Consider the following 24,918-nt stretch of genomic DNA (forward strand, 5'->3'; position numbering starts at 1 on the left):
GGGATTTACAAAGCCTGTTTTATGACAAAAGACTTAGTGCTTTCTTCTATCTTCTCTGACAACCTTCTTCCCTTTCAGAGGAATGGCCGGAATTATTTAATGTTTATAAAATCATACTTAGCCTTCTCTGATACGGAGGTGGCCATATTATTAAAGTATACTTATAAAAGCTCTATTTCTCTAGATAGAATTTTCTTTGAGGATAAGACTTAAGATGACGTAGAGCAACGGTTCCTAAAGTGTGGCCCCAGCAGCATCAGCATCCCCTGGGAACTTGTTAAAAAGGCCGATTCTCAGCCACACAACCCAGACCAACTGAACCAGAAACTCTGGGAGTGGGCCCAGCAGTCTATGTTTTAACAAGTCTTCTTGGTGATTCTCATGCATGCTAAAGTTTGAGAATCACTGAGTGAAAGAAACTTAACTATGCGATTGCCCAAAGCAGTCAAATGAACAATGAACAAGATTCAGCCCTCTTAGTGTACCATCTGCGGGCACTCATGGCCAGAGCAAAACAAATATTAGTGCAGTGCTACACATCACCCCAAAGTGCATGTTCACCTTGCGCTGCATTAGAGCAAACAGAAGCAAAGGTATTTAAAATGCCATCAGGATCAGACTGTGGTGGAGGGAGAGAGGGGTTGAGAAGGTCCTCCTGTACTTCGCAGAGGAAGATACGGAATAGCACAGAGAATGGCTTCCAAGGATGCTTCCATCCCTGAAAGGACCAGCGGGGGCTGGGTGGGAGCCCCTCAATTAATCACTGAAGGCAGACCACAGAGGCCTGAGGGACCCCCATAATGATCGCAGGTCGAGTTCACACCGACTTCCTCCCTTTTCACTCCCTCCCCCTCTCCTACTGCACTGGGTGTGTTGACAACACAGGCTTTGTAGGAAACACAAAGGCTCTCTGCCTCCCTGCCCTGCTCCTTTTCATTTTCTTCCTCTTGGACAGATTCCCAGTGATCAAATGCAATGCTCTCAGGGGAAGCAGGCTGGCCCAGGAGCGATAAGGGGCCAAGTCCTGCAGATTTGTCATTTCCCAGGCAAGCTGCCAGGGTCTCTATGAGAGAATAAGCAGTGATGGATGTCCAGTCCCACAGAATAGCAGTTCGGCATTGTCACCTGGGAACTGATGCGGAGCGGGAGGCGACTGGGGGATACAGGCCCTGGATCCGTGACTTCTGCCGGCTGGTGGGCTGGCCACGTGTGGGGCCCTGTGCATTTCCTCACCTTCCCTGTAGGTCTTCGAAACAGCTGTCTGCCCCTGGAAGACTTGGAGGTTCACCGCTGGGGGTCTTGGTGGCTTTGTGGGAGGAGGACCCAGGAACTCCATGGAAGGCAGTGGCTTCATTTTGGGAAGTTGGTGATGCTTGACATCTGGCTGATTTTCTGAGCACAAACAGTCCAAAATGTACATTATTATTATTATTTCTACTTCATGTCTTATAGGGTACAAATGACCAGTTTCCTTACCTCAGTCTCACTCTCCTCTAATCTATTCTCTACCCAGTAGCCAGCATGTCCAAATCAAAGTGCAAACTCAATCTTGTCACCATCCTGCTACCCAGAGGACGAAGCCTGATTTCCTCAGCATGACATCTGTTCACTCTCTCCTCTGGCACTTAAACAGCACACGGCCTCAATGGACATTTCCAGATTCTTTTCTTACCACATGTAACATCCTTTCCCTGACCTGAAGCCCAAACATCTTTCATTCACACCACTGACTTCTCAGTTCTCCAGATTTGATTTTAAAAGCCCGGAAAAGCTCTCATATGTCCAAGATTTTGTTCATGCCATTCCTGGTTCCAGAATGCTGTTCCCTCACTTCTCTGTTGCCAAACTTTGACTCTTTAAGGCCCTGTTCCAATGACACTTCCTCTAGAAAACTTTTCTTGATTTCTACCAGAAATCAAGGACGAATTCAACCACTCTCTCTTTTCTATCCCTATAGTACATTGTTAACAGCTCTCCAGAAGTCATGGGATGTAATAGAGGGGCTGGCGTATCTGCCCACTGACTGAAGGTAGGCTCCTTGTGGGCAAGGACTAGGATATATTGATCTCCTTCAGCGTCAAGCACAGGGTCTGTTTCAGAGGAAAATGACAATGACTCTTCCTTGAAAGGATTCTTCAGGCACTTACGACAGGCAAATAACATATAACATGGGTGCTATACATGGAGTAAGAATTGATCTCTGATGTCTACGCTCAGCCTAGGACAGCCTTGAAGGCTGACCTTGGCACATGGGCACCTGTGGGGTTTGTGTCCTTCTAGGACAGTCCCAATTTCATATATTGTACCCTTCTGCACTAATAGCCAAATTCCAACAGAAACTCCAGTATTAGATATGAAAATCATATCTGTCTCTTACACTAAAAACAGCACAAAATCTTATGTTATCCAAGTCCCCTGATTTATGGTTTACATAATACAGTGGTTGATCACATGGTAAAACTAAAGTTGACAAGTGTTTCACAAATAACCCCATGCAACTTTCCCAAAGCCCTGCTATCTTCTGCAAGAGGAGAGGGAGGGATTCTTTCTTGCCCTCCCAGCAGGGCCAAAGTTCTCTTCTTAGGCTTTAATTAAAAGTCCCAATGCCAGTAATTTCAGTCTCTATGAAATTAAGGAGAAGACAGAGTGAAAATGAATGATCACTTAGTAATTGGCCTCTAATTTTTAGCAGGCACTGTGCTCAGAGGTTTACACGGGTTATCGCCCTTAATTATCTCAACATCTCCACCAGGTAGGTCATCCATCTTTCTTCCTTCCTCCTGCTTATCCTGCCTCCCATTCATCCTCCCTCCCTTCCCATCTCTTCTATAATAACTATTTTTCTATTATATTCTAGGCATGGTTCTGGGGGCTGGGGATAGATTTAAGAATAAGAACAGATACATTCCAGGGCAGCCGGATGGTTGTTTTGGTTAGAGTGTGAGCTCTGAACAACAAGGTTTCCGGTTCAATTGAAAACAGCGATTGGACTTGGAGCTGAGCTGCGCCCTCCACAACTAGATTGAAGGACAACGACTTGGAGCTGATGGGCCCCGGAGAGACACACTGTTCCCCAATATTCCCCAATAAAAATTTTAAAATAAGAAAAAAAAGAGAACAGATACAATCTAAGCCTCAGGAATTTTCATTCTAATAGGAGGAGACTGATGATAAACATGTAAACAAATAAACAAGATAATTATAGAATTCTATTAGTTCTATAAAGAAAATAAAACAGGATAATATAAATATGTGCGAACTCTTGGTGGTGAGGCAGTGGTGTTTAGATAGAGAGACTAGAGACAACTATCTGGGAAAGTGTCATTTGAATTTAGGACTCAATGAACCTATACAAAAGTCAAAGAAAAGAGTTTTTAAGGAAGAAGGAACAGCAATGTTAAAAGTCCTGAGTTATAACAAAGTCTTTTCAAGGAACTGGAAGAAATGCAGTGTGTTGACTATGGGCTTAGTGATCCAGGGAAAGAGAGGTAGGAGGTAAGTCAGAAACATAAGCAGGGACCCAAAGAAGCAGAGTCATGCAATAAGTAGTAAGTAATTAAGATGCTATTCTAAGTGCAAAGAGAAGCCTCATAAGATTGTAAGCAGGAGATCCATCCATCTCCCCCATCTATCCATTCATTCAATCATTCAACACATGTTTTGAGGACCCACTGAACTTGGCCTTGTTCTTCTAGGTGCTGGGAATACGGTGGTAAAGAAGACAGTTTTTATGCTCATGTAACTTATATTTTACTGAGGCAAACAAACAAATACATAATACACCAGGTAAGGATAAGTGATATGAAGAAAAGCAAACTACTGTAAGAAAATGGAGAGTGATGGGGGTAGGGTGGCTATTGTAGATGGAACAATCCAGAAGGTCAACTCACAGCAGGTGACACTGAGCAGAGACCCTGATGGAGAGAGGGAGTGAGACATCAAAGACCTGGGGGAAGTGTGTTCCAGGCAGAGAGATCAGCAAGTGCAAAGGCCCTGGGGTGGAACCAGCTTGGTGTATCTAAGTAATAACAAGAATGTCAATGTGGGGAGAGAGGCGAGTGTAAGAAAGGGAGGCAAGGACCAAATCACAAGAGCCACTGTAGGACGGCTGGAGTTGAATTTGAGCAGCAGACTGATATGATAATGACTTACACTGTAGAGAATCACTGTATCTGCCAGGAGAAGAATAAAATAGAAAAGGGCAAGGGTGTAGAAGCCGGGAGACCAGTTGGGCCATTGCAATGGTTTAGGTGAGAGAGAATGGTGGTAGGGACGTGAGTAAAGGACAGAAGTGGACAGAAGTGGAGGGATTCAGAACATATTTTGGTGGTAGAACCAAAAGGTTGCTGATGGATTTAGATGCAAAGAATGAAAGGGAGAAGGGAATTGAGCACGCCTCTTAGATTTTGGGCTCGAGCACGTGGAGGATGGTTGTGCTGTTTACTAAGACAGAGAAGATGGACAATGAATCTGACCTATAGGAGAGCAGACCAGGCTCTATGAAGTTAAACATACAGCACACGTTCACGCATCTTATAAGATGTAGAGCTAGGATTCATATCGAAGTTTGCCCAAATGGTCTCACAATATAATTCTGGGAGATGAATCGCTTTACCTGAAATTACAATTCAGCAGATGGGCCTAGAATACTTGTGGTGGAGTTGGAGCAAACATTGACAAGGTTGCATATGTGACCGTCCCAAGTCAGCAAGTTTTAACTTAGAAACACACAGTGAGCATTCCCCCAGAACTGTGGGGATTCGATTTCTCACCTGGGGTGTGGCTGATGAGCTCACTCTCGTAGATAGGCTGGCAGGTCCTTGCCGCTGGGCTCCTTTCGGGACTAGTGTGTTCTAGGCTCTTCCCTCCATGTTCAGAAAGTAAAAAAGTGGGATCTCCGGAGGCAGCATGTGATTTTCTTTGAACCATCAAGTGCCCCTGGGAAGGAAGAGTCTGGGCTCCTTTTATTTCCAGCTTTTGCCTGGGCTCCTTTAGGGTAAGCCCCAGGCTTTTCTGCTCTTCCAGATGGAAGGCCCTCCTTCCACAATTGGCAAGGAGAAAGGCTGGTGACATTTCACTGGTCTGCGATGAAGCCTTCTCCCAGTTCCTGAGCTTGTCTCTGAAGCTACTGGTCCTCACTACGTTCTTCTTATCGGTCATCTCAGCATTTGACTGATTCACGTCTAAAAGCAAAGAAGCCTTTTGTGTATTTACTGCAGAACCAGTAGACCTTCCCGGAGGTCGTGGGGAATTAGAACATTCCTGAGTCTCACTCCTCTGGGTCAACTTCATTTTCTGTTTAAGAGGCTGGAGCTCACCACTGGGACAGGATGGTGAGGGCTGATTGTGGTTGGATGAGAGAGGTTTCCCATTGGCCAAAATCCTTGCTGATTGTGTGCTTCCAATGTCACCCTTTTGGGAAACACCTGCTGGGAATTTAGTAGGTTCTGAAAGAGATGGCTCATCAAGCTTTTGAAATTTAGCTTGGAGTTCCTTGAAGTTTCTTAATCTTTCCTAAAGCACAAAAGAAAATAGACGTGTCTCATTAGTGTAGGAAAAAAACAAAAAAAAAACAAACAGCATGATTAGCTGACTTCACTATGCATGCCAGTGGGCTCTAAGTGCTGATGTAATGCCATCTATTACCCATTGAGCAGTACCAGCCAGTAATACTATTGTCTATGTGAGGTGGAATGAAAACAATCCTTTCCTCTTTGAAATATTTCAGATATGTTTAATTTCTTCACAGCATATAAACAACACTTATAAAGGAGAAAGTATTCACAATTGGTAATAAATCTCCCGATGCACACTTATTTGTACAGGCACGTTCCCTCCTGCCTATACAAATAAATTATAAACCCCTCAGTATGGCATTCAAGGTTCTTCACAATGTGGTGGAATTATGATCTCAAAGATGGTGGAATTAGGATCGCCAGCCATAGCTCAACAACTACCCTGAAATCAAACCGGATTATTTATAGTTTTTTGAGAAACTTTGTATTCTCCCCCACCCTGACTGTACTTATATGTTCTTGCTTCACAAAGAGCACCCCCATCTACTTCAACTACTTTCTTGCAACCTCAATGCCCACCTTCTCCATTTCCCTGGGGATGACAGGGAGAGCTGACTTCTTCCCTGTCTCCTTGGTGCTTCCATAGCTCTTTATAACTTTGCTGTGGAATTGAACACCATTGGATAGAGAAAAGAGCAAACTTTGGAAGTAGACAAGTTTCTGTTCAAATTCTGACTCTGCTCTTTATCATCTAGGCAAATATTTTGGGAAACTTGGTATTAGCAGTACTGTCTCATCATAAAACTAAATTGCCCAGTGGTGGACGGATAAGGGCTACCCTATGTAAAGTGTTTGTAACAGTGCCTGGCACACAGCAAGCCATGAGAAATGAAAGTTATTTGTAAGAAGCTAGATGATCTTCTTGTATTTTTGACTCCCCTTGAGAGATTGTATTCTTTCTTCTAAATTCAGCTCAAGTATATGACAATAGTGGTAGCAATAGCAGCCCAACCCTTGGGGCAGAGGAAGGGATATGTGCAAAATTGTACAGTAACTTGGGGGTCTAGGTAGGTAGGATTAGGCATGACTCCTGCTCGATGCTCTTCCCACTGCTCCCCCCTTTCTCTCACTAGCTCTAATTTATTTTTGAGTACACTTTGTTATCTTTTGTCTTCAAAAGCTAGGAGGGGGTAGAAGTAGAGTGCGGGAGAACATCTAATGGAGACTTTTTAAAAAGTAAGAGACACCATCTTCTCCTGATCATTAAAGGTCTTAATTTTATGTATACAAACATTCTCCATGCTAGTGACTTCTGATTTTGTCAGCCCAGGGAATGTTGGGTGACCTTTTCTCACTGTGTTTACAGTTGACTCACACCTGCTCTCTGAAGATTCAGGAAGGGAGGAAAATTGAACAAGAAACATAAAGCAGGTGTCTGGGAGCTTATTTGAATGTTCTTTCCTCTGACTTTCTCTCTCTCTCTCTCTCTCTCTCTCTCTCTCTCTCTCTCTCTCTCTCTCTCTCTCTCACACACACACAGACACACACTCTTATATGGTCAATTAATCTATGACAAAGGAGGCAAGAACATACAATGGCAATGGGGTAAAGACAGTCTATTCAATAAATGGTGTTGGGAAAACTGGACAGATACATGCAAAAAAATTAAACTGGACCATCTTTTCACTCCATATAAAAGAAGAAACTCAAAATGGATTAAAGACTTAAATGTGAAGACCCAAAACCATAAAAATCCTGGAAGAAAACATAGGCAGTAAATGCTGTGACATTGCTCTTAGTAATACTTTTTTCTGATGTATCTCTTTGGGCAAAGGAAACAAAAGAAAAAATAAACAAATGGAACTCATCAAACTAAAAAGGTTTTGTACAGCAAAAGAAACCAGCAACAAAATGAAAAGACAACCTACTGAATGGGAGAAGATAGTTTCCAATGATACATCTGATATGGGATTAATATCCAAAATTTATAAAAACTCATACAACTCAACACTAAAAATACAAACAATCCAATTAACAAATGGATAGAGGACTTGAACAGAGGACATATAGATGACCAACAGACATATGATAAGATGCTCAACATCACTAATCATTAGAGAAATACAAATTAAAATCACAATGAGATATCACCTCACACCTGTCAGAATGGCTATCATCAATAAATCAACAAAAAATAGTTGTTAGCGAGGATGTGGAAAAAAGGGAACCCTCATGAACTTGTTGGTGGGATTGCAAATTGGTGCAGCCACTATGGAAAACTGTATGGAGTTTCCTCAAAAAATTAAAAATAGAACTATCTGATAAACCAGCAATTCCATTTCTGGGTACTTATCCGAAGAAATCCAAAACACTAATTTGAAAAAATATATGCACCCCTGTGTTCACTGCAGTGCTGTTTACAATAGCCAAGACATAGAAACAACTTAAGTGACCATCAAGGGATGACTGGATAAAGAAGAGGTGGTGCATATATACAAAGGAATACTACTCAGCCATAAAAAACAAAGCAAAAAAAGAAATCGTGCGATTTGCAAAAGCGTTGATGGACCTAGAGGGTATTATGCTGAGTGAAATAAGTCAGACAGAGAAATACAAATACCATATGATTTCACTTATATTTGGAATCTAACGAACAAAATAAGTGAAGAAAGAAAACAGACTCATATATACAGAGAACAAAATGATGGTTGCCAGATGTGAGGGGGGTTGGGTAAAAAAAGGTGAAGGGATTAAGAAGTACAAATTGGTTGTCACCCCCAACAAACTTTAATTTAAAGAAAAACAAAGTCATGGGGATGTAAAGTACAGCATAGGGAATATAGTCAATAATATTGTAAAAACTATGTATGATGCCAGGTGGGTATAAGACTTATCAGGGGGACAACTTCATAAATTATATAAATGTCTAACAACTATGCTGTACAACTGAAACTAATATAAAATAATATTGAATGTCAACTGTAACTGAAAAATAAAATAAAATAGTACAAATTGGCAGTTATAAAAATAGTCATGGTGATGTAAAGTACAGCAGAGGGAATATAGTCAATGACATTGTAATATTGTATGGTGTCAGATGGGTACTAGACTTATTGGGGTGATCACTGTAAGTTATATAAATGTCTAATTACTATGTTGTACACCTGAAACTAATGCACTATTGTATGTCAACTGTAAGTGAAAAAAAATTGAAAGGCATTTAAGGCGATTTTCAGAGCTTGCTGGATATTGTTGTAATTAGATTCCAAATTTCTCCTTAATAGCACAACCTCAATTATATCCACTCTTAAAAGCTGAAAGTCCTGAACTTTTACATTGGACAAGAGACTGAAGCCTTTAGTGAATTAAAAGACAGTCTCATGTCTCCTTCTGCCTTAGGAAGTCTCAATTATGTTTCTGTTTTTGTCCTTTTTATACTTAAAAGGTAAAGAAACAGCTTAGAGATGCTTGCTCAAATACATGGTGATCAATTTAGACCTTTAGGGTTTTATAGCCAACAGCTTGACTCTGACAAAGGGACTCCCCCATCCATGAGAGACATTGCTAAAGGCTGCAGACGTGCTAAAGGCTGATAGTCAAGAATTAGGTTTTCCTTTGACGGTAAAGGCTCAACATTTGTCTATAAGTAGACTAACCTTTTCTGAAATCTTAATATTGCCTTCACCTGGCATTACTATTTCTAAATGTGACATTTTGAATCTGGCAACCTTGCTTCCCTTGCTGGCTGATAATTCTGATCATAATTGTATTTTACTTACTGTCATGCAGGGTCTCTGGTCCTGCTCTCCGCGGGTGGACACAGAATATGGTGAGGCCAAAAGGAACACCAATGGAGCCATAGATAGGGGAGTCATACCACTATATTCTCGCTGGCGGCTGGTCGAGACACAAAGCAAACATCTGCCAGGACACCAACGAGGGGTGTTCCTGCACCCCAGTCTTGCTGGCCGCCAGGCGAGACATAGGAAGTAGGATCCACACGATCCGCAATCCACAATACGTTTGTTAACCACACTTGCTAGCCTCAATCTGCACTTGCTAGCTCAGTCCCGGCAGTTATATCAGCGGCCAATGGCTAACTGGTTACAGTGGATAGCCATCTGATCACAGCTGATGGCCATCTATTACCTGAGGCAGCACCTTTCCACATGAGGTCGAGAGCATGGAAACTGCTCTCTGGAACTCTGTCACAGACCAACTATTAATGCTAAGAGTCAATGTATAGAAAAATCCTTTGGAAAACACTGAAGTCATCTGATTTGCAGATGGTTCATATTTTAAATCTTTAGAAGGTCATTATCAAGCTGATAGGCAATCACCCCAGAGGTTGAGGTCAATGAAGCCAAGCCACTCCTCCAGGCTAAAACTGCTCAATAAGCTGAATTATTCACTCTTACCAGAGCCTGTATTAGGTTGGTGCAAAAGTAATTGCGGTTTTTGCAATTATTTTTAACCTTTTAAGCTGCAATTATTTTTGCACCAACCTAATATATTAGCAAAGGACAAAACAGCCAATATTTATCCTGACAGCAGATATGCCTTTGGAATTGCTCCTGATTTTGGAAGGCTATGGAAACAGAGGCTTTTTAACCTCATCTGGAAAACCAATAAAAAATAGCATTTATGCAAAAGGTCTGTTTGATGTTATTTGATTAACAAAACCTTTAGTTATTACAAAGATTCCTGAATACAGGAAAGATGATTCAAAGTTAGCAAAAGGAAATGCAATGGCAGATGAAGCTGCAACATAGCTGCTATGCAAATGTCGAAGTCAAATTAATAGCGTTAGCGTCTTTAAAACTGAATTTAGACCAATTACTATGAGAAAGACAGCAATGAGCTTCCCTAACGGAAAAGAAAACATGGCTGGAAGCTGGCTATAAATACCATAAAGAAGTGGGTCTCTGGTGTGGACCAGATAAGAAACTGGTTTTACCAGAAGCAATTCAAAAAACAGTTTAGACTTATGTTCATGAGTTAACTCACTGGGGCACTGATAAATTACTCAAAGGGGGCTATCAATATTTCTGGAAACCCCTCTTCAAAAATTGCCTCAAACATATATAAGAAATGTTTTATTTGTCACAAACGTAATTCCAGAAAACCTTTACATACGTAACTCAATGGGACATTTTACCTTAACTTGCAGGCCTTTTTAAGTTTGGCAATTTGACTTTATTCAGTTACCTCAAGTTTCTGTATACAGAAATGTGTTCGTAATGATTTGTATGTTTTCTCATTGGGTTGAAACTTGCCAATAAAGAAAGGCAACAATTCAAGCAGTAGCAAACATACTTTTAGAAAAAATCATTCCTGCATGGGGTTTTCCCCTAGAACTCCATAGTGATGGGGAACTCATTTTACAGAACAAATACTAAAACATATTTGTGAAATTTGGCCAATAATACAGCATTTTCCTCATGCCTATTACCCTCAGTATTCTGGGCTGGTAAAAAGTACAAATGGAATAATAAAAACTCAATTGGCAAAATTTATTGAGAGTCTTAATATATCCTGGCTAAAGGTTCTACCTGTAAATTCACTGTACTAATGAATTTACAGTCTAGTCTACTCCTTTTGGACAACATAACTTGTCTCCATTTGAGATAATTACCGGGAGACCTATGAAATTGATTTCCTGTCAGAAGGATTCAATATTAGTACAATGAGATATAATGCAATATTGTAAAATTCTTATAAAAGATTCGAAACAGAACACCAAGCTTGTAGAGACATTCTTCAACAATAATAAAAATAGACAGACTGATGACTTAAAAACAACATGATCTCCAACCTGGAGAATATGTATACTGGAAAAGACATCTAATCAAAGATTCTCTGTAGCCCTGATGGAAAGGGCCATATCAGGTTTTGTTGACAAACCCTTACGCTGCTAATTTAAAAGGTGTTGACTCATGGATTCGTGTTTCCCAATTTAAAAGGACTTTCACCTCCAGCAAAGATCTCAAGACCACACTGTGCAGAACCAACATTAGAATGTTAACTAACAACTGTTTGTGTTGTCTCTTATTCCTTTCTGTTATTCTTTTAATGGAAATGTTTTTATTCAATAAGCTTTTACTTTTGCTCCACATAAAAACCAAAGTAATTGCTGGGTTTGTGGTCAAACACCCACATCCAGTACTTCGTGTTACCTTGGTGGGTTTCTCCCCTGTGAGGGGCTGATTGGAAAGCCTTACAAAAAGTGGTTAGACAACAACAAAAGCAAAGTTCAACTTTGAGTTCAGCTGATACTACATTACAAGCAACTGACAAATGGCCTACTAACATACCATGGAAACAATTGGTCATGGTTTCTCCTTTTCCTATAATGCTGCTGTTCAAACAGCCTTAAGAATAGCAAATAGTGAAAATCCTCACAAAACCACCAGAGCAATTGAACAACATGTAGAAATTTGGGGTGGGTTCCTATGGTTAATTCCAGGATATGGATATTTAAGCTCTTCAGCTTTTTTACATTGGGTACAGCGAAATCACTCTAGACTAGAGTTTCTTTTCTTTTCTTTGTTTCTTTCTTTTTTTGAAGATTTTATTGGGGGAAGGGGAACAGTGTGTATTTCCAGGACTTTATTGGGGAACATTGTGTTTTTCCCAGGACCCATCAGCTCCAAGTCAAGTTGTTGTCCTTCATTCTTAGTTGTGGAGGGCACAGCTCAGTTCTAAATCCAGTCACCATTTTTTTCAATCTAGTTGTAGGGGGTGCAGCCCACCATTCCATGCAGGAGTTGGACTGGCAACCTTGTTGTTAAGAGCTCGCGCTCTAACCAACTGAGCCACCGGCTGCCCTAAAGTTTCTTAATAGTACTAGAATGTTAGGGGAGATAACTAACCATCAATGTAATTCTGTATAATCTTAAAAATTTCTGATTTGGGACAGACTGGGAAAGAAGACGTGGAATTAATTGGGTGGGCCCTGATGGAACACAATGGCTATGTGGTGCACACCTCTGGCCTTAGCTACCCCCAGGTTGGATAGGGAGATATATTATCAGATATCCATGGGCTGAAGGCCACATTTGCTCTTCATTGTCCTCTATTGCCAATCTTCCTCTTAGGAAAGTACAATGGACTAGATCTGATAATTTCCATTGGGACGATCACAGAAAAGCTATTTTTGCACCTTCCTCAGGAATACAAGATGTTATTCCTCACACTGAAGCTTTACCTAAGGTCACTCAAGCTCAAGATGACAGTCATCAGAGCTTAACTTTAATAACTGAAATGTCTTCAATGAGAAAAGTTGTCTTACAAATTGGATGGTATCCGATAGCTATTACCACTGCATCTCAAGCTGGCACCCACAATCATAAAAGCAGGAGGTTGTAGGTATATAGCAGATAAAGCTGGAAATACAACCTCTCTTTAGGGACATATACAGAAACAAATAAAATCCCTGGGTAACCATGCTCCAAGCTTAGGAAAATTATTGTCTCGTTTGGTTCTTGGATCAAAACTATCTTTCAAATGGATGTGATTATTATTATCTTGGGAATATTTCTTAACATCATTTATAAGACTTCTGTGTGCTGTGCTAACACTACAAGAAAACCAAGGTCTGTGCCAGCTTCTGCTATGATAGCAAACACATTAGCCTCATTGGGCATACTAGTCCTTTGACTAAAATAGACATACAAAAACAATTATTCCTTTCTTCATGCTTCAACCTAAAATTGGCATATGTATTGGCTGGTTATAAGACTCACAGATAGCAAGCATGTCTCTGACCCATATCCCCCCTCTAAGGGACATGATGGACCCAAGGAAGGCGTTGCCACCCTGGCAATGAGGGATTTCACAATATTTGGTTAGATCTATGTTTTTGAGAGAAAAATCTTGATCCAAAGTGGGAAATGAAGAAAGAGGGAAGATAGGGAATATATAAAATTGAGTCATTTAAACCAAGCTGCTAAAATTATTAACATGAAGGTTGAGGCATGGGGAAAGACTCCATTCTTATTCTAACTAGCCTAGAAACAAACTTTTTAGTCCTGCATCATTGCCTGGATATACATCTGGACTTCCAGGTAACCCTTTAATTACACTCTGGAGGACTCACACATATATCCACCTGATATCCATTATCCAAACCACTAGGACATGACCACACCTTCTTCTGGACAACCTGGATCTATCATCCTGACTGCCTGACTGATACCCATCCTGGATCAATCCTAGGGCTAAGAATACAGGATTGATAATTCTCAAAAATGTACTTCTTGCTGTGACTTTAACTTTTCTTTCTTCTTTGGAATATTTCTGGGTTTTTGCCTCGCTGTGTTTCCAATTTGCAAATTCTAAGACCCTTGAATAAATCATTTATTTCCAGAAAACCTTCCAGACTCTTTTTGAGTTTGTTTGACAAGTTCTTACAAGGATTAAATTAATAAGTACACACAGAGCACTTAGAAGACATAATAAACGCTCATTAAATTTTAGCTCTTGTTATTATTATAGGTGGTTGCTGAGGCCATAGGACCAGATCAAATTACTTAGGAGAATGTGTGGTGAGATCAGAGCTGTGAGACAATAGCAGAAGCCAAGAAAAACATCTGAGAAGAAACAAGGAGGTATGAGGTTGATCGGGGAGAAAAAGATGAGGTGGGCAGGATTAATGAGGAATAAATGCCCAACAGTGGCAAGTATAGCAAAGAAGTTCTGTACGATAGATGGAAAAGGAATCTGTCAAGATGGAAACGACTTCATGGACACCGCAAAAAAATGTCATGGCTGAAGCAAAACTGCAGTAGATGCCAGAGTGAATGAAAGGTGAGGTTGTAAAAAAAAAAAAAAATGACTGTAACTTTTCTTTTAGGAAGCTGCCAGGATAAAGAAAGGAAACATAAATAATTAGAAGGAAATTCAGGGTGAACTGAAAGTTTTAATTTTTTTTTTTGTTTCAGATGGGAGAGATTTGCCACAGTAGGTGGCACAGTAGGTGCTTGGTGATAGGTTGATGAGAAAGAATCCATGGAGAGACTGAAAGAGAGAAAATGATTAAGGGAGCAAAGTCCCATGGGGAATGTGAAAGGGAGGATCATGAGTAAAAGTGGAGGAGCTGGCCTTGAACAAGGGGATGGGTGTGTTTTCCAGGAAATCTGTGATAACCACCCCCACCCACCACGACTGATTACATAGTCCTCTGTGTGTTCCCATATTGATTTGTGCTTATTTCTGTCATCCCTTTCATCACTTTCTATTGGTTTATTTTGTGATAAAGTCTGTTCTGTCTTAGACAGTCTTCCCACAAACTTTCATGAGGCTGTTCTCTTACCTAATTCAGGTTTATGTTTGGATCTCCTTATCAGAGATTCTAGTTGCCTATCCAAATTCCATTTCCCTCTCTTCCTTAGTAAAAACTCTTAACATGTTTGGGGCAGCAATGTTCCTGGATAAAAACTGAATTTCCCAGCCTCACTTCCAGAGAGCAGTGATCATTAATACGTAAGCTGAAGTCATTGGGTTCATTTTCTAGAAAAGCTCAGCTGAATATACTCCTGAACATAAATGAAATACCTGGAGTCTATATTAGATTCCTATTGCTTCTGCAACAAGTCACCACCATTCAGAAAAGCCTACAAGCTAAAATAACACATTTATTATTTTACATTTCTGGAGGTCAGAAGTCCAAAATGGGTCTCACTGGGGTAAAATCAAGGTGACAGTAGGGCTGTGGTCCTTCTGGAAGTTCTAGAAGAGAATCCCATTTTCCTTCCCTTTTCCAGCTTCTAGAGGCTACTTTCATTCTTTGCTCTGTGGTCTCACAGCCCTTCAACCTCTGCTTCCATTGCTCTCCCCCTACCTCCACTTCCCTCTTTTCCCTATAAGGACCCTTGTGATAATATTGAATCTACCCAGATTATTTGGGCTCATCTCCCCATCTCAAGATCCTTAATCCCTCCTGCAAAGTCCTATCTGCCTTGCCAGATAACATACCCACAGGTTCCAGGGATCAGAACATGGGCTTCTTTGGGGGCCATTATTCTGCTTACCAAAAAGTCCAAGAGCCATTTAATAAGCATGCAGATAAAGGCACACACAGGGGACAGTAGAGAGGAGAGTAGAAGAAATCTAAGTTCCTGATGAAATACTGGAGCTGATTTACTCACTCTGAGTACATCAGCCTACTTCGAGAGTTCCTATAGGGAAAAACAATAGATTTCTTTTACTTATGCTATTATTTTGAGAGAGGAGGGTATTTATTTCTAGAAGCTCCATGCAATTTCTGATGGATGCATCTTTCATGACCACTCTCTATAAAACAGCAAGTCCCCTTCACCCTACCTACCTTACCCGGGGAGCAGACTGGCTCCCTTCACACTTTCTAGTGAACCTTCCTCTAACACAGAGCCTGGAAGGCTCAGAACGACATTTCCCAAGCACTCTTTCAGCTACAATTCTGCCAAGCAGAGGTAGGTATCCATGGGAGATGCTGGAAATGAACACATGAGGGTATAGCCACTCAGGGGGAGAGCAGATCGTCTGGGGAGCAGCTGTTGCAGATGTTCCTGTGCTGGGCTCTGGGCATTAGCATCAGTGGGCTCCCACTGGAGCAATACGTGGGTGTTGCACTCTCCCCTTAGCTCTAGCATAAAAGCTCATCCCCAGCCCTCCTGGAAATTCCTAAAATAACCTATTACAAATCCCTTTTCTCAAGCTGGAAGCAACAGATCTGGGTGTCTACACTGAACAATACATATGGATTTGTTTGTCCTCATAGCACCTATTAGCACCGAACATAATGTCTATCTCCCTCCAACAGAATGTAAACTCCTTAAGGACTGGTACTTGGGTCAGGATTTGTTCACTGATGTAGCATAACCACCGGAAGCATATCTGGCCTATCGTGGGTACTCGATAAAAATGTGGTGAATGAATGAATCCTTGATTTACAAGTCTTTCAGCATCCTTTCAAGACAGGGTCTGTGTCTTACTTATCTTGGTACCCCCAGTACTAGCTTGGGGGCTTACAAAATGATTGGTGAATGAATGAATCAATGAGTGAACATTTAGAAAAAATTAGAAGGTTCAGATTATTCATAAACTGTAACGATAGAATTTAATTTTCTTTTTCCTCAGGGCATCTTAGAATGCCCATGGAAACAAATGATCTAATCGCTATAATGACAGAAGACAACCTCCAAAGTAGCTCTGGAAGATAGCCTTGGCACTTCTGATCCGGACTGGGCAAGCTTCAAATACCTCATCTGGGAAGGAAAGGCCAAAACAATTCCAAAGATATTGTGGGAACAACCTAAGATAAAAGGCAGTGGTGTCCTCTAAACAGAGGGGTTTATCTCTTTGATATGGAAATGAACCAAGGAGCTAGCAATCAGCCATGAGAAACAAAGACATTGTTATTTCAGAATAGGGAGACCAGTGTGAAACAATTACAGGTCTGAATTCCACTTCTTTCAATGTAATATTATATTTACATGAGTGTATTTAGCCAAACTAAGGGGGAAAGATTCCACCAGAGGCCTCTCATTTAATTATTTATTTTACAGGACTCTAAGTAATAATAATAACAATAACAACAACAACAACAGTAGGCTTTATATGTCTATTTGACATACGCACGTGTATGCCTTATCTGACGTGACCACGTGCCAGGCACTGCTGCACACACTTACGTTATTTAAGCCTATGTCTAACGCAGCCTTGCAGCACAACACTGCAAGCATATGTACTGAGGCATCTAAAACTGGAGTAAACTTGTCCAAGGTCACAGCAAGGAAGGTCAAAGCTGGGACTCAAACTCACACAGTCAGAGTGCAGAGCCCATGCCTGTCCTGGACCCCTTAAACCCAAGGATTTGTTGGTGGGCCGAGACATTTCGGGGGCTAATATTTTTAGAAATAAGCTCGTACTTGATCAAATGAACATAAACGCTGTAATATTAGATTCTTGGGAAGTATTTTTCCCCTTTGCTAGTTTCAGAGAATTGATTACTTTGGTTCTCATATCCTCTTTGTCCTTATTGGCAACCATTATGTGTATCTCAGTGTCCGCAATAACCCCACAAAGCAAGTACTGTTACTGCCCCAGGGGTCGAGTAACTTTCCCAGTTTACAGTTAGAAAGTCGTACAGGAATCTGAATCCAAGTCTGACTTTAGGACGGATCCTCACTATTCTGCTGATAATCTCACTTATAAATTTAACTCCAATTTACAAGCCTTTTGTTACCTCATAGACATTTCATAATCAATTTGGTATATGACACACTTACTTCAGAAATTATGTAAAAAACGTACCTCTAATTACAGCTTTTAAACAAACAAATAAATACCCCAGGTAACCCATTTACATTTGCTTTTAAAATACTCTCTCAGTCTTTTGGTTATTTAGTCTGAGACGAGCGAAACGTTGCATCTAATGTAAGTGGGGTATTTTTCGATTTTTAATCAATGAAATTGCTATTGTGACCAGGCCTCTTGGATTTTCAAGGTAGTTCTGATTTAATGTAATTCCAAAGGTGAAAAGAAAATGCAGAGCTAGATGACAAAATACAATTTAGTGTTATACGCTTTCAAAACAGATCTGCAAATGAGAACAAATTCTGTGTCAAACCATATGTCCTGCTTTCTTGTTTATAAAATACGGTGCAGGCAGCTGCTCTACCTTCTCCAGCGTTCACTCTGACATACCCTCTCCCGGATCGCTGGGCTTACATCTACAATGGCATCCATCACACAACACTGCAAGCAGCAATGAGCAAGGACTTGCAGGGGCTCAGTAAATTAGCAGTGATCCAGGAAGTGAAAGTCGTCATAAAAACATGCATAAAGTAAATTCCAAAAGGAGGAGACTATTTTGATGCATATCTCTTGATTTAAAAAGAAAAGTCAACTCATTTCTGATTTTCTGCAAATTGCTGAGTATTACCTTCCATGCGGGAGAAGCAGTGGCAACATACGTAACTGCCAACAGTTTACCACAGGCTGAACATTTTTCTCCTGGTCCATGAATGCAAGAGCTTTAAGAAAAATGGAAGCTCAAAATCCAAAGCACAGAGAAGGCAGCAGACGCCAAGAAATTACGAACCCAGAAAGAGAGGCAGTAATAGCTGTCAAATCCTACCTAAGATGGAAAGAAAGAAAGGGCGATTAAAAATAGCGTCTGAGTCGTCCTTCACGAATAAAGGGGCTTCGATCCAATCTCCACTACCCAAGGAGCGAAGGCAATGGCAAAACAGTTGTGCTCCTGGTACCCGTGACTAATTCTCCCACGAAGGGGTAGGAACAACAGAGCATGGAAGTGCTGTTTGAAATCCCCCCATCTGCCCTCTGAACAGATACAGGATAGAAAGGTTAAAAGCTTACGCGTACGTCATAAAGGTATAAGAATCAATAACTTCACATCCCATTCCTATCAGGTCACATCAGTACATTTTTCATCCTTAATGTTTGACATGGGCAAGAATCCCAGCTCTGGTAAGTACGTGACCTTGAGCAAGCTATTACATTTTTCTGCATCTGTACAAAGGGGCAAGAATGCCCACCACACTGGGCTATAGTAAGGTTTTAGTTAAGTGTGTACAAAACCTGGTAAATGTCTGGCCCCAGTCAGTGCTCCTGGTAAAACTGTCCCTCCTGTAACTTGTAACCCCATATACTGAACACTAAAAAAGTGTCTAGAACTCCCCAGACTACCAGTAAAAATCTCTCCTGCCCACTGCTGACGTAAAAGGCAGCCCACAGAGTCCTATGTGGTCCTAATAAGACCACCATGCCCCCCTCACCACGACACCCCCTGCATTGCATTAAAGCTGCCTGATCTCCCATCTTTCATAGCGGGCAACGACTATGAAAATGACTCATCTTCCCCGGAAACAACAGGCCATCACGCCTTACATCCCTGTTTCCCTTGGTCATCATCAGAAAGCCAAGCCAGCCCACTAACACAGGGCCCTACCTCCCACAGACCTCTCTAACATCCCCAGTTGAATCCCACTTCTCTTCTCACCCTTCGCTCACCTCCCAACGCTTCTACTGAGCTCTCTGGACTTCACACCCAGTGATTAGCAAAGCTGCCCTTGTCCTCAATCTCTTCTATGAACATGCCCGCCGCCTCTTTGCTGTAATTCAAACTGGTGTCTCCCCTAAAGATAGAGTCCCCTGATGGTTTCCCAAGTGTGGCTTTTTCCTTCCACACTCCTCACCCCTGGTCCAGGAGACGTAAAATGTTCTCTTAGCTCCTCATTACCACTTCCACATCATCTCTTCTTCCTCAGAAATACCCACTCCTATTAGCAGTATACCAAACTAACGCCACTGTGCCCTACACAAGTCATCCACAATCGTCCGGGCATTCCTTCTTACTTACTGAGGATTTTAGTACCTGCCTCACTCCTCTCTCCACTTCTCCTCCCATGACAATAAGCAAATGCAGAATCCATTTGGATAATCCTTCCTTATCTGTGCCTGGAAGGCACCCACGATAGCTCTTACTTTGCAGTGTATAGGAGCTTGAATTATCTATCAGAGCAGGAGCACACAGACTCAGAGTCCACGCTTAGGAATTAGAATGCCACCCAATAGGCACTGTGAAGCCTGCGAAGATTGTGAGCAGGAGAGCGACACACTGTTAACCCCACTCATTCAAGGCACTGTGTTCCCAAACCTCCTGGCCTCTCCCAGTTCTGGGTCAAGTGCCTCCCTCTGCTTACTTCTTTCTCAGTGCTTATCACACTCTAATTTATAACTGTTGACTGGTTTGTCTCTCCCACTAAACTATCATTTTCTGGTACAAAGACTTATGAGTATGTCTTTCCATCACTGTATCTTCGGCTGATAGCTGGGCCAGCTAAACAGAATAATTCAAAATATTTGACCCCTGTTTACTTATGGAAACAATCACCCAACAAAGTTTATTTATGGGATCAATGAAAATACAGTGAAAAATTAGTTTGGCTTGGCCCCTTCAGGCAATCCTTCCTAAAGGAGATAAGATTGAAGAATAAGTTGGTTTCCATTGGAGAGAGGCAGGGGCTATATAGTCATTTTAGGTTAAAGAAATGGTATAGGCAAAGGCATCCAGGTCCACTGTATTTTCAGGTGAGCAGATCAGAACATAGAGCATAGAGGTGGGAGGAGGGAAGCCATTATTCTTCCCATAGCCATTTTCATTTAGGGCCTTCAAAGATTTCACTCAAAGGAGGAATCAGGAGTTTCAGTTGCATTTGAAGAGCAATAAGAGAAGATACTTTGGTGAGAGAGCGTTTTGGTGGATTTAATATCCTATCACTCTGCCACTTTCTTATCTACATCTGCCTACACCCTTCTCTTCATGAGGGCCTTTCTGCCCATCCATCAGAACGTTCATCCAAGAATCCCAAAGCACCTTGGCACCAATACAAATAGTCATCTACCCAGCGTCGAACATGAAAACGTGTATGTTAGCCATCCTGTTACAAAATCCTGTCTCTCCACACCTTCCCCTTCACAGGAGCCCAGGCTCCATTTCGTCCTCTTTCTTTGGAAAGCTTGGGTTAGTTTTAGCATTTACAAAACAACACTAATTAGGTCTATAATCCGTATACAAAACCCTTGGGCTGGGTGTACTTTTGAATTCAGAAATTTGCCAGTTTTAGAAAGGTAGTATGTTACAAATTCTACCTATGTGGTCTGAGGCAGCATGCTGTGATCAAACGTGCGCTATTTCTGTAGCAAAACATATTAACATTCGCCTAATGTAGGAAAAGGAAAGACCATAAAATATCTCATGTTGGTTCAGGTAGGCTTTTGATACCAAAACAGTTATGAAAAATGAGTGGTTTTCAGAGCTTACTGGATTTTGGAATTGTGGGTGAGGGATTACGGACTTGTTCCTATCCATTTCCTAGAGTTCTTTCAAGGCTTACAGAAGAAGGAAAATGCAAAACAATTATCCTAATTCCAAGCATAACACATGGTAGGCACCACTGTAGTTATTGCTTGCCCAGCGGGTCATAATCTTCTACTTAGATTTTTGCAGTCATTTTCTAACAGGTGAGATGGCCTCCCCCAAATATTTCTTCCATGATCTGATGGCTCTAAAATATAGTTATGGTTATGTTATTCCATTTTTGAAACATTAGGAATGTTTCACAGCTATCTATCAATTAAGGTATCAACTCCTTTGCCTCCTTGATATGGTCTCAAACCACCATTATACCTCTTTATGTTGCATTTGTGCAGAACTCCTGGGGTTCCCCTGACAGGTGCCTTCATTTCCTGCATCTCACCACAGCTGATGCTACACCTGCCACCTGGAATGTCCTTACCAGACATTTACTGTCCAAATTCTATTCATCCTTCTAGACACAGCTCAAATGCTTCCTACTCCGTAAAGCCCTTTCATCACTGGCCCCAAACTTAACCTGTCCCTCCTCATTCCTCTTCTGGCGATGGTGCTTAAATCTGGCTATGTATCAGAAACGTCTGGAAGACTCCTGAAGCTACCCCACGGAGACAGAATCTCTGGGGAATCTATATTTTATGAACCACCTTGAGCGCTTACTGTGTAGCCAGCTCAGCATCTAGTCCAAGAAACAGATTGGGAAACATATAGCGTTCCATCGGCAAGTTTCTTTTGGTCTTGTCTGTCTTAGCACTTTCCACCTCCTACTACAATTACTCAAGTAGATGACTCATCTTTCCTAAGAGTCCGTGAACGTCTTGACAGCAAGTGAAAAAACATACTTACCTTTGGAGAGCCCACAGGCTCAAGCATGATGCTTTAGTCCTAATAAGTATTCAATAAATATTTGTCAAACTAATATTGATTGAAATGAATGACTAGATTTCTTGGGTAATGACCTAGAGGGGATATTGTTTAAAAGGGCTTTCTTGGAGACCTGCAAATTAAGTTTGCATCAATGACATCTAAAATGCAGTTCTGATCATGCCACTCCCATTAAACCCTTCAATGGTTCCTCATTACTCTGATGATAAATTATACATTCTTTAGCCATACACATAAGGGTTGCTTTTTTTTATGTTTTGAAAAATAAAACTTTATTAAATCAAATCAAATAAGTGGTATATATCTGTTTCTTAAGAAAGGCAGTTTCTTAAGATCTTTCCCTGCCTCTATCTCTCGTTTCATTTCCTGCCACTTCCTGCCTCTAACTTACCCCTTCAATGAAACTGAACTTGCCTCTGTGTATTTGTTCATGCTGTTCTCTCTGCCTGGAATGCCTTTTCCGTACTTATTTACCTGCCTAAACTTATTCAATCTTTTGAGATTTAGCTGAGTTATCACCCCTGCCCCCCCTCCCACCCCGAAGCCTCTTCCAGCACTTAGGTTGAGCTAAGAGTACCTGTTCCATGCTTTATCGCACCTTTTGCTTACCTCTGTCTCTCTATTTATTTAATTTATTGGAATCATCTATCTATGTGTCTGCTTTACCTGTATCCCATTCACACTGTGAGGTCCTCAGGTATATAGACCAGACTGTATTGTTTTTACTCATGCTTCTGTAATTATGCCTAGGCATATACAACATAGACAAAACTTGTTCCTTGAAATTAAAATGAGCTGATTAGAAGGAATTTCTAATGCTTTTGGAATGGAGGGGAGCATATGGATGGAGGGAACTATGGAAAAATTAGGATTAATTGCAGACCAAAAAAATATAAAAGGTGCACTGAATTCTTACTATGTTACATCTCACTATGTTTTTACGTTTCCAGGCACAGTGCACAGCAACATGTGTATTTTGTTTCAATTACTGTAACCCTTACAATGGGCTTCTGAGTTGTGCCCCCAAAGATGAGGACAAAACCAAAGACCAGAGTTTTTTGAAGCTTGCTCAGGTCACATAGCTGACAAGTATGATCCGAGGTTGGAACCCAGCCCTGACACCAAAACCTGTGATGTTTTCAAATGAACTCTAAGTTATAGCATGCCTTTTCTCTAATGACAGATTTTCATTTGTCTTTTCCTAAATTCATCCAACAATTATTTGTTGCATACATCCTATGGGTAACATGAATGAGTTAGACGGATGTGGGCCTTGCCTTCATGGGCCCACAATTTTATGGAAAAGATGGACAAATAAACAGACAATGACAGCACCCCATCACCACTACTGTGATGAGGCAGGCAGCGGGAAAGCCTAACTGGGTTTGGGGAGGGCACAGACCTTCCTAGAGAAAGCCAGATGTGAAGAACAAAAGGGATCTTGACTGCCAACAGGGTGGGAGACATTATAGGGAAAGGAGACATTTGTAAGAACCGAGGTCTGAGAGCCTGGCAAGTGTGGGTTTCCAAAGTGGGGGGTTGTGGCCGAAAGGGGAGATGGGAGGAGTGAGAAGTGGGGCTGAGGCTGCATCCATCCTGAAAGGCCTTGCAAGCTACTGAAAACAAACTCATCTACGTATGTTTGCATTTTCATGGTTCAAACTACATGCTTAGACTGCATAGGGAGATGGTGAATTAGAAATGGATATTTTTGCAAGCACCAAATCCTCTTGCTCCAGACATGGGCCTGTACAGAAACCCTTAAGCCTAGTGGAAAAAAAAAGGTGGATAGCTATTCATTTCAAATAAATGAGGTTTATGATGCCTTTTAGGAAATCAGAAAGCCCAAAACCCAAAAAACCACAATGGATTCAAGATACTGAAATGTTGCTGGTTAACTGCATCTTGTGGTGGTGGTCGGGGAGAGGTCTCAGATGAAAAATTGGACTGTACCTTCTCAGATGCTAAGTTCAAAAGGCAGCTCCCAGCAAAGGGGTTCCAGATTGACCAAGTTAACAGTCTGGGGATGAGGGACTGAAGCCAGAATGTATGATTTCTGCACACAAGCCAGTCCTTAACCTACCCCATGACGGGCCTCCCTGACTAGATTCCCCATGCTCGTTTGGCACTGAAACTTGGGGCAAGAACAGGGAAAGTTCACTAGAAACTGGCTGCCAGCAAGTTGGAAAATTCAACCACAGAGCGTCCTTATTTGAAAGGGCCTCCTGCTCTCCCTGCTGCCCTCTCACACCCCAGACAGAACAGTCGCTCAGTGTCCTTTGGGTTTATGACAGTTTTATTTAAAGTGCAATTTACTGAACACTGAAAATAGAAGGGTTGAATAACTTCTTTGAGCCACTTTATTGCCTTCACTCTATACCGTATGATGTAAACTCTTTAGCCAATGTGGCCATTTTAATTTCTTAGATTTGTTTTTTATATTAGAGTCCCAGCTGCATGAAGAAACACAGAAATCAAAGACACCATTCTAAACTCAATTGGGACAAATTTGACAGGTGTTAGATGATTTTGTTTTGTTTTGTTTTGTTTTTAAAGAGAAAGCACCTCCTTGTCTGGTTTTCTGTCTATTCAGTACCTTCTTTCTCCAACAATAGCAATGGAAGCCATCTTTAAGAT

At 41.3% G+C, this 24,918-nt stretch overlaps 1 protein-coding gene across 2 annotated transcripts in view; it reads right to left on the minus strand.

Annotated features, from left to right (window-relative positions):
• Positions 1 to 24,918, minus strand: part of FYB2 (FYN binding protein 2) — a 96,850-nt gene that overhangs the window by 56,119 nt on the left and 15,813 nt on the right. For both annotated transcript variants that reach the window (XM_019742549.3, XM_019742548.3), the window contains exons 2-3: positions 4,773 to 5,514; positions 1,234 to 1,392 (exon numbers count right to left, since the gene is read on the minus strand). In XM_019742549.3, the coding sequence (XP_019598108.3) occupies positions 1,234 to 1,392; positions 4,773 to 5,514 (901 nt within the window). The remainder of the gene's footprint in view (positions 1 to 1,233; positions 1,393 to 4,772; positions 5,515 to 24,918) is intronic.

This window comes from Rhinolophus sinicus, chromosome 14 (genome assembly GCF_057876585.1).
Source record: "Rhinolophus sinicus isolate RSI-liver-muscle chromosome 14, RSI-T2T, whole genome shotgun sequence".
Taxonomy (NCBI): Eukaryota; Metazoa; Chordata; class Mammalia; order Chiroptera; family Rhinolophidae; genus Rhinolophus; species Rhinolophus sinicus.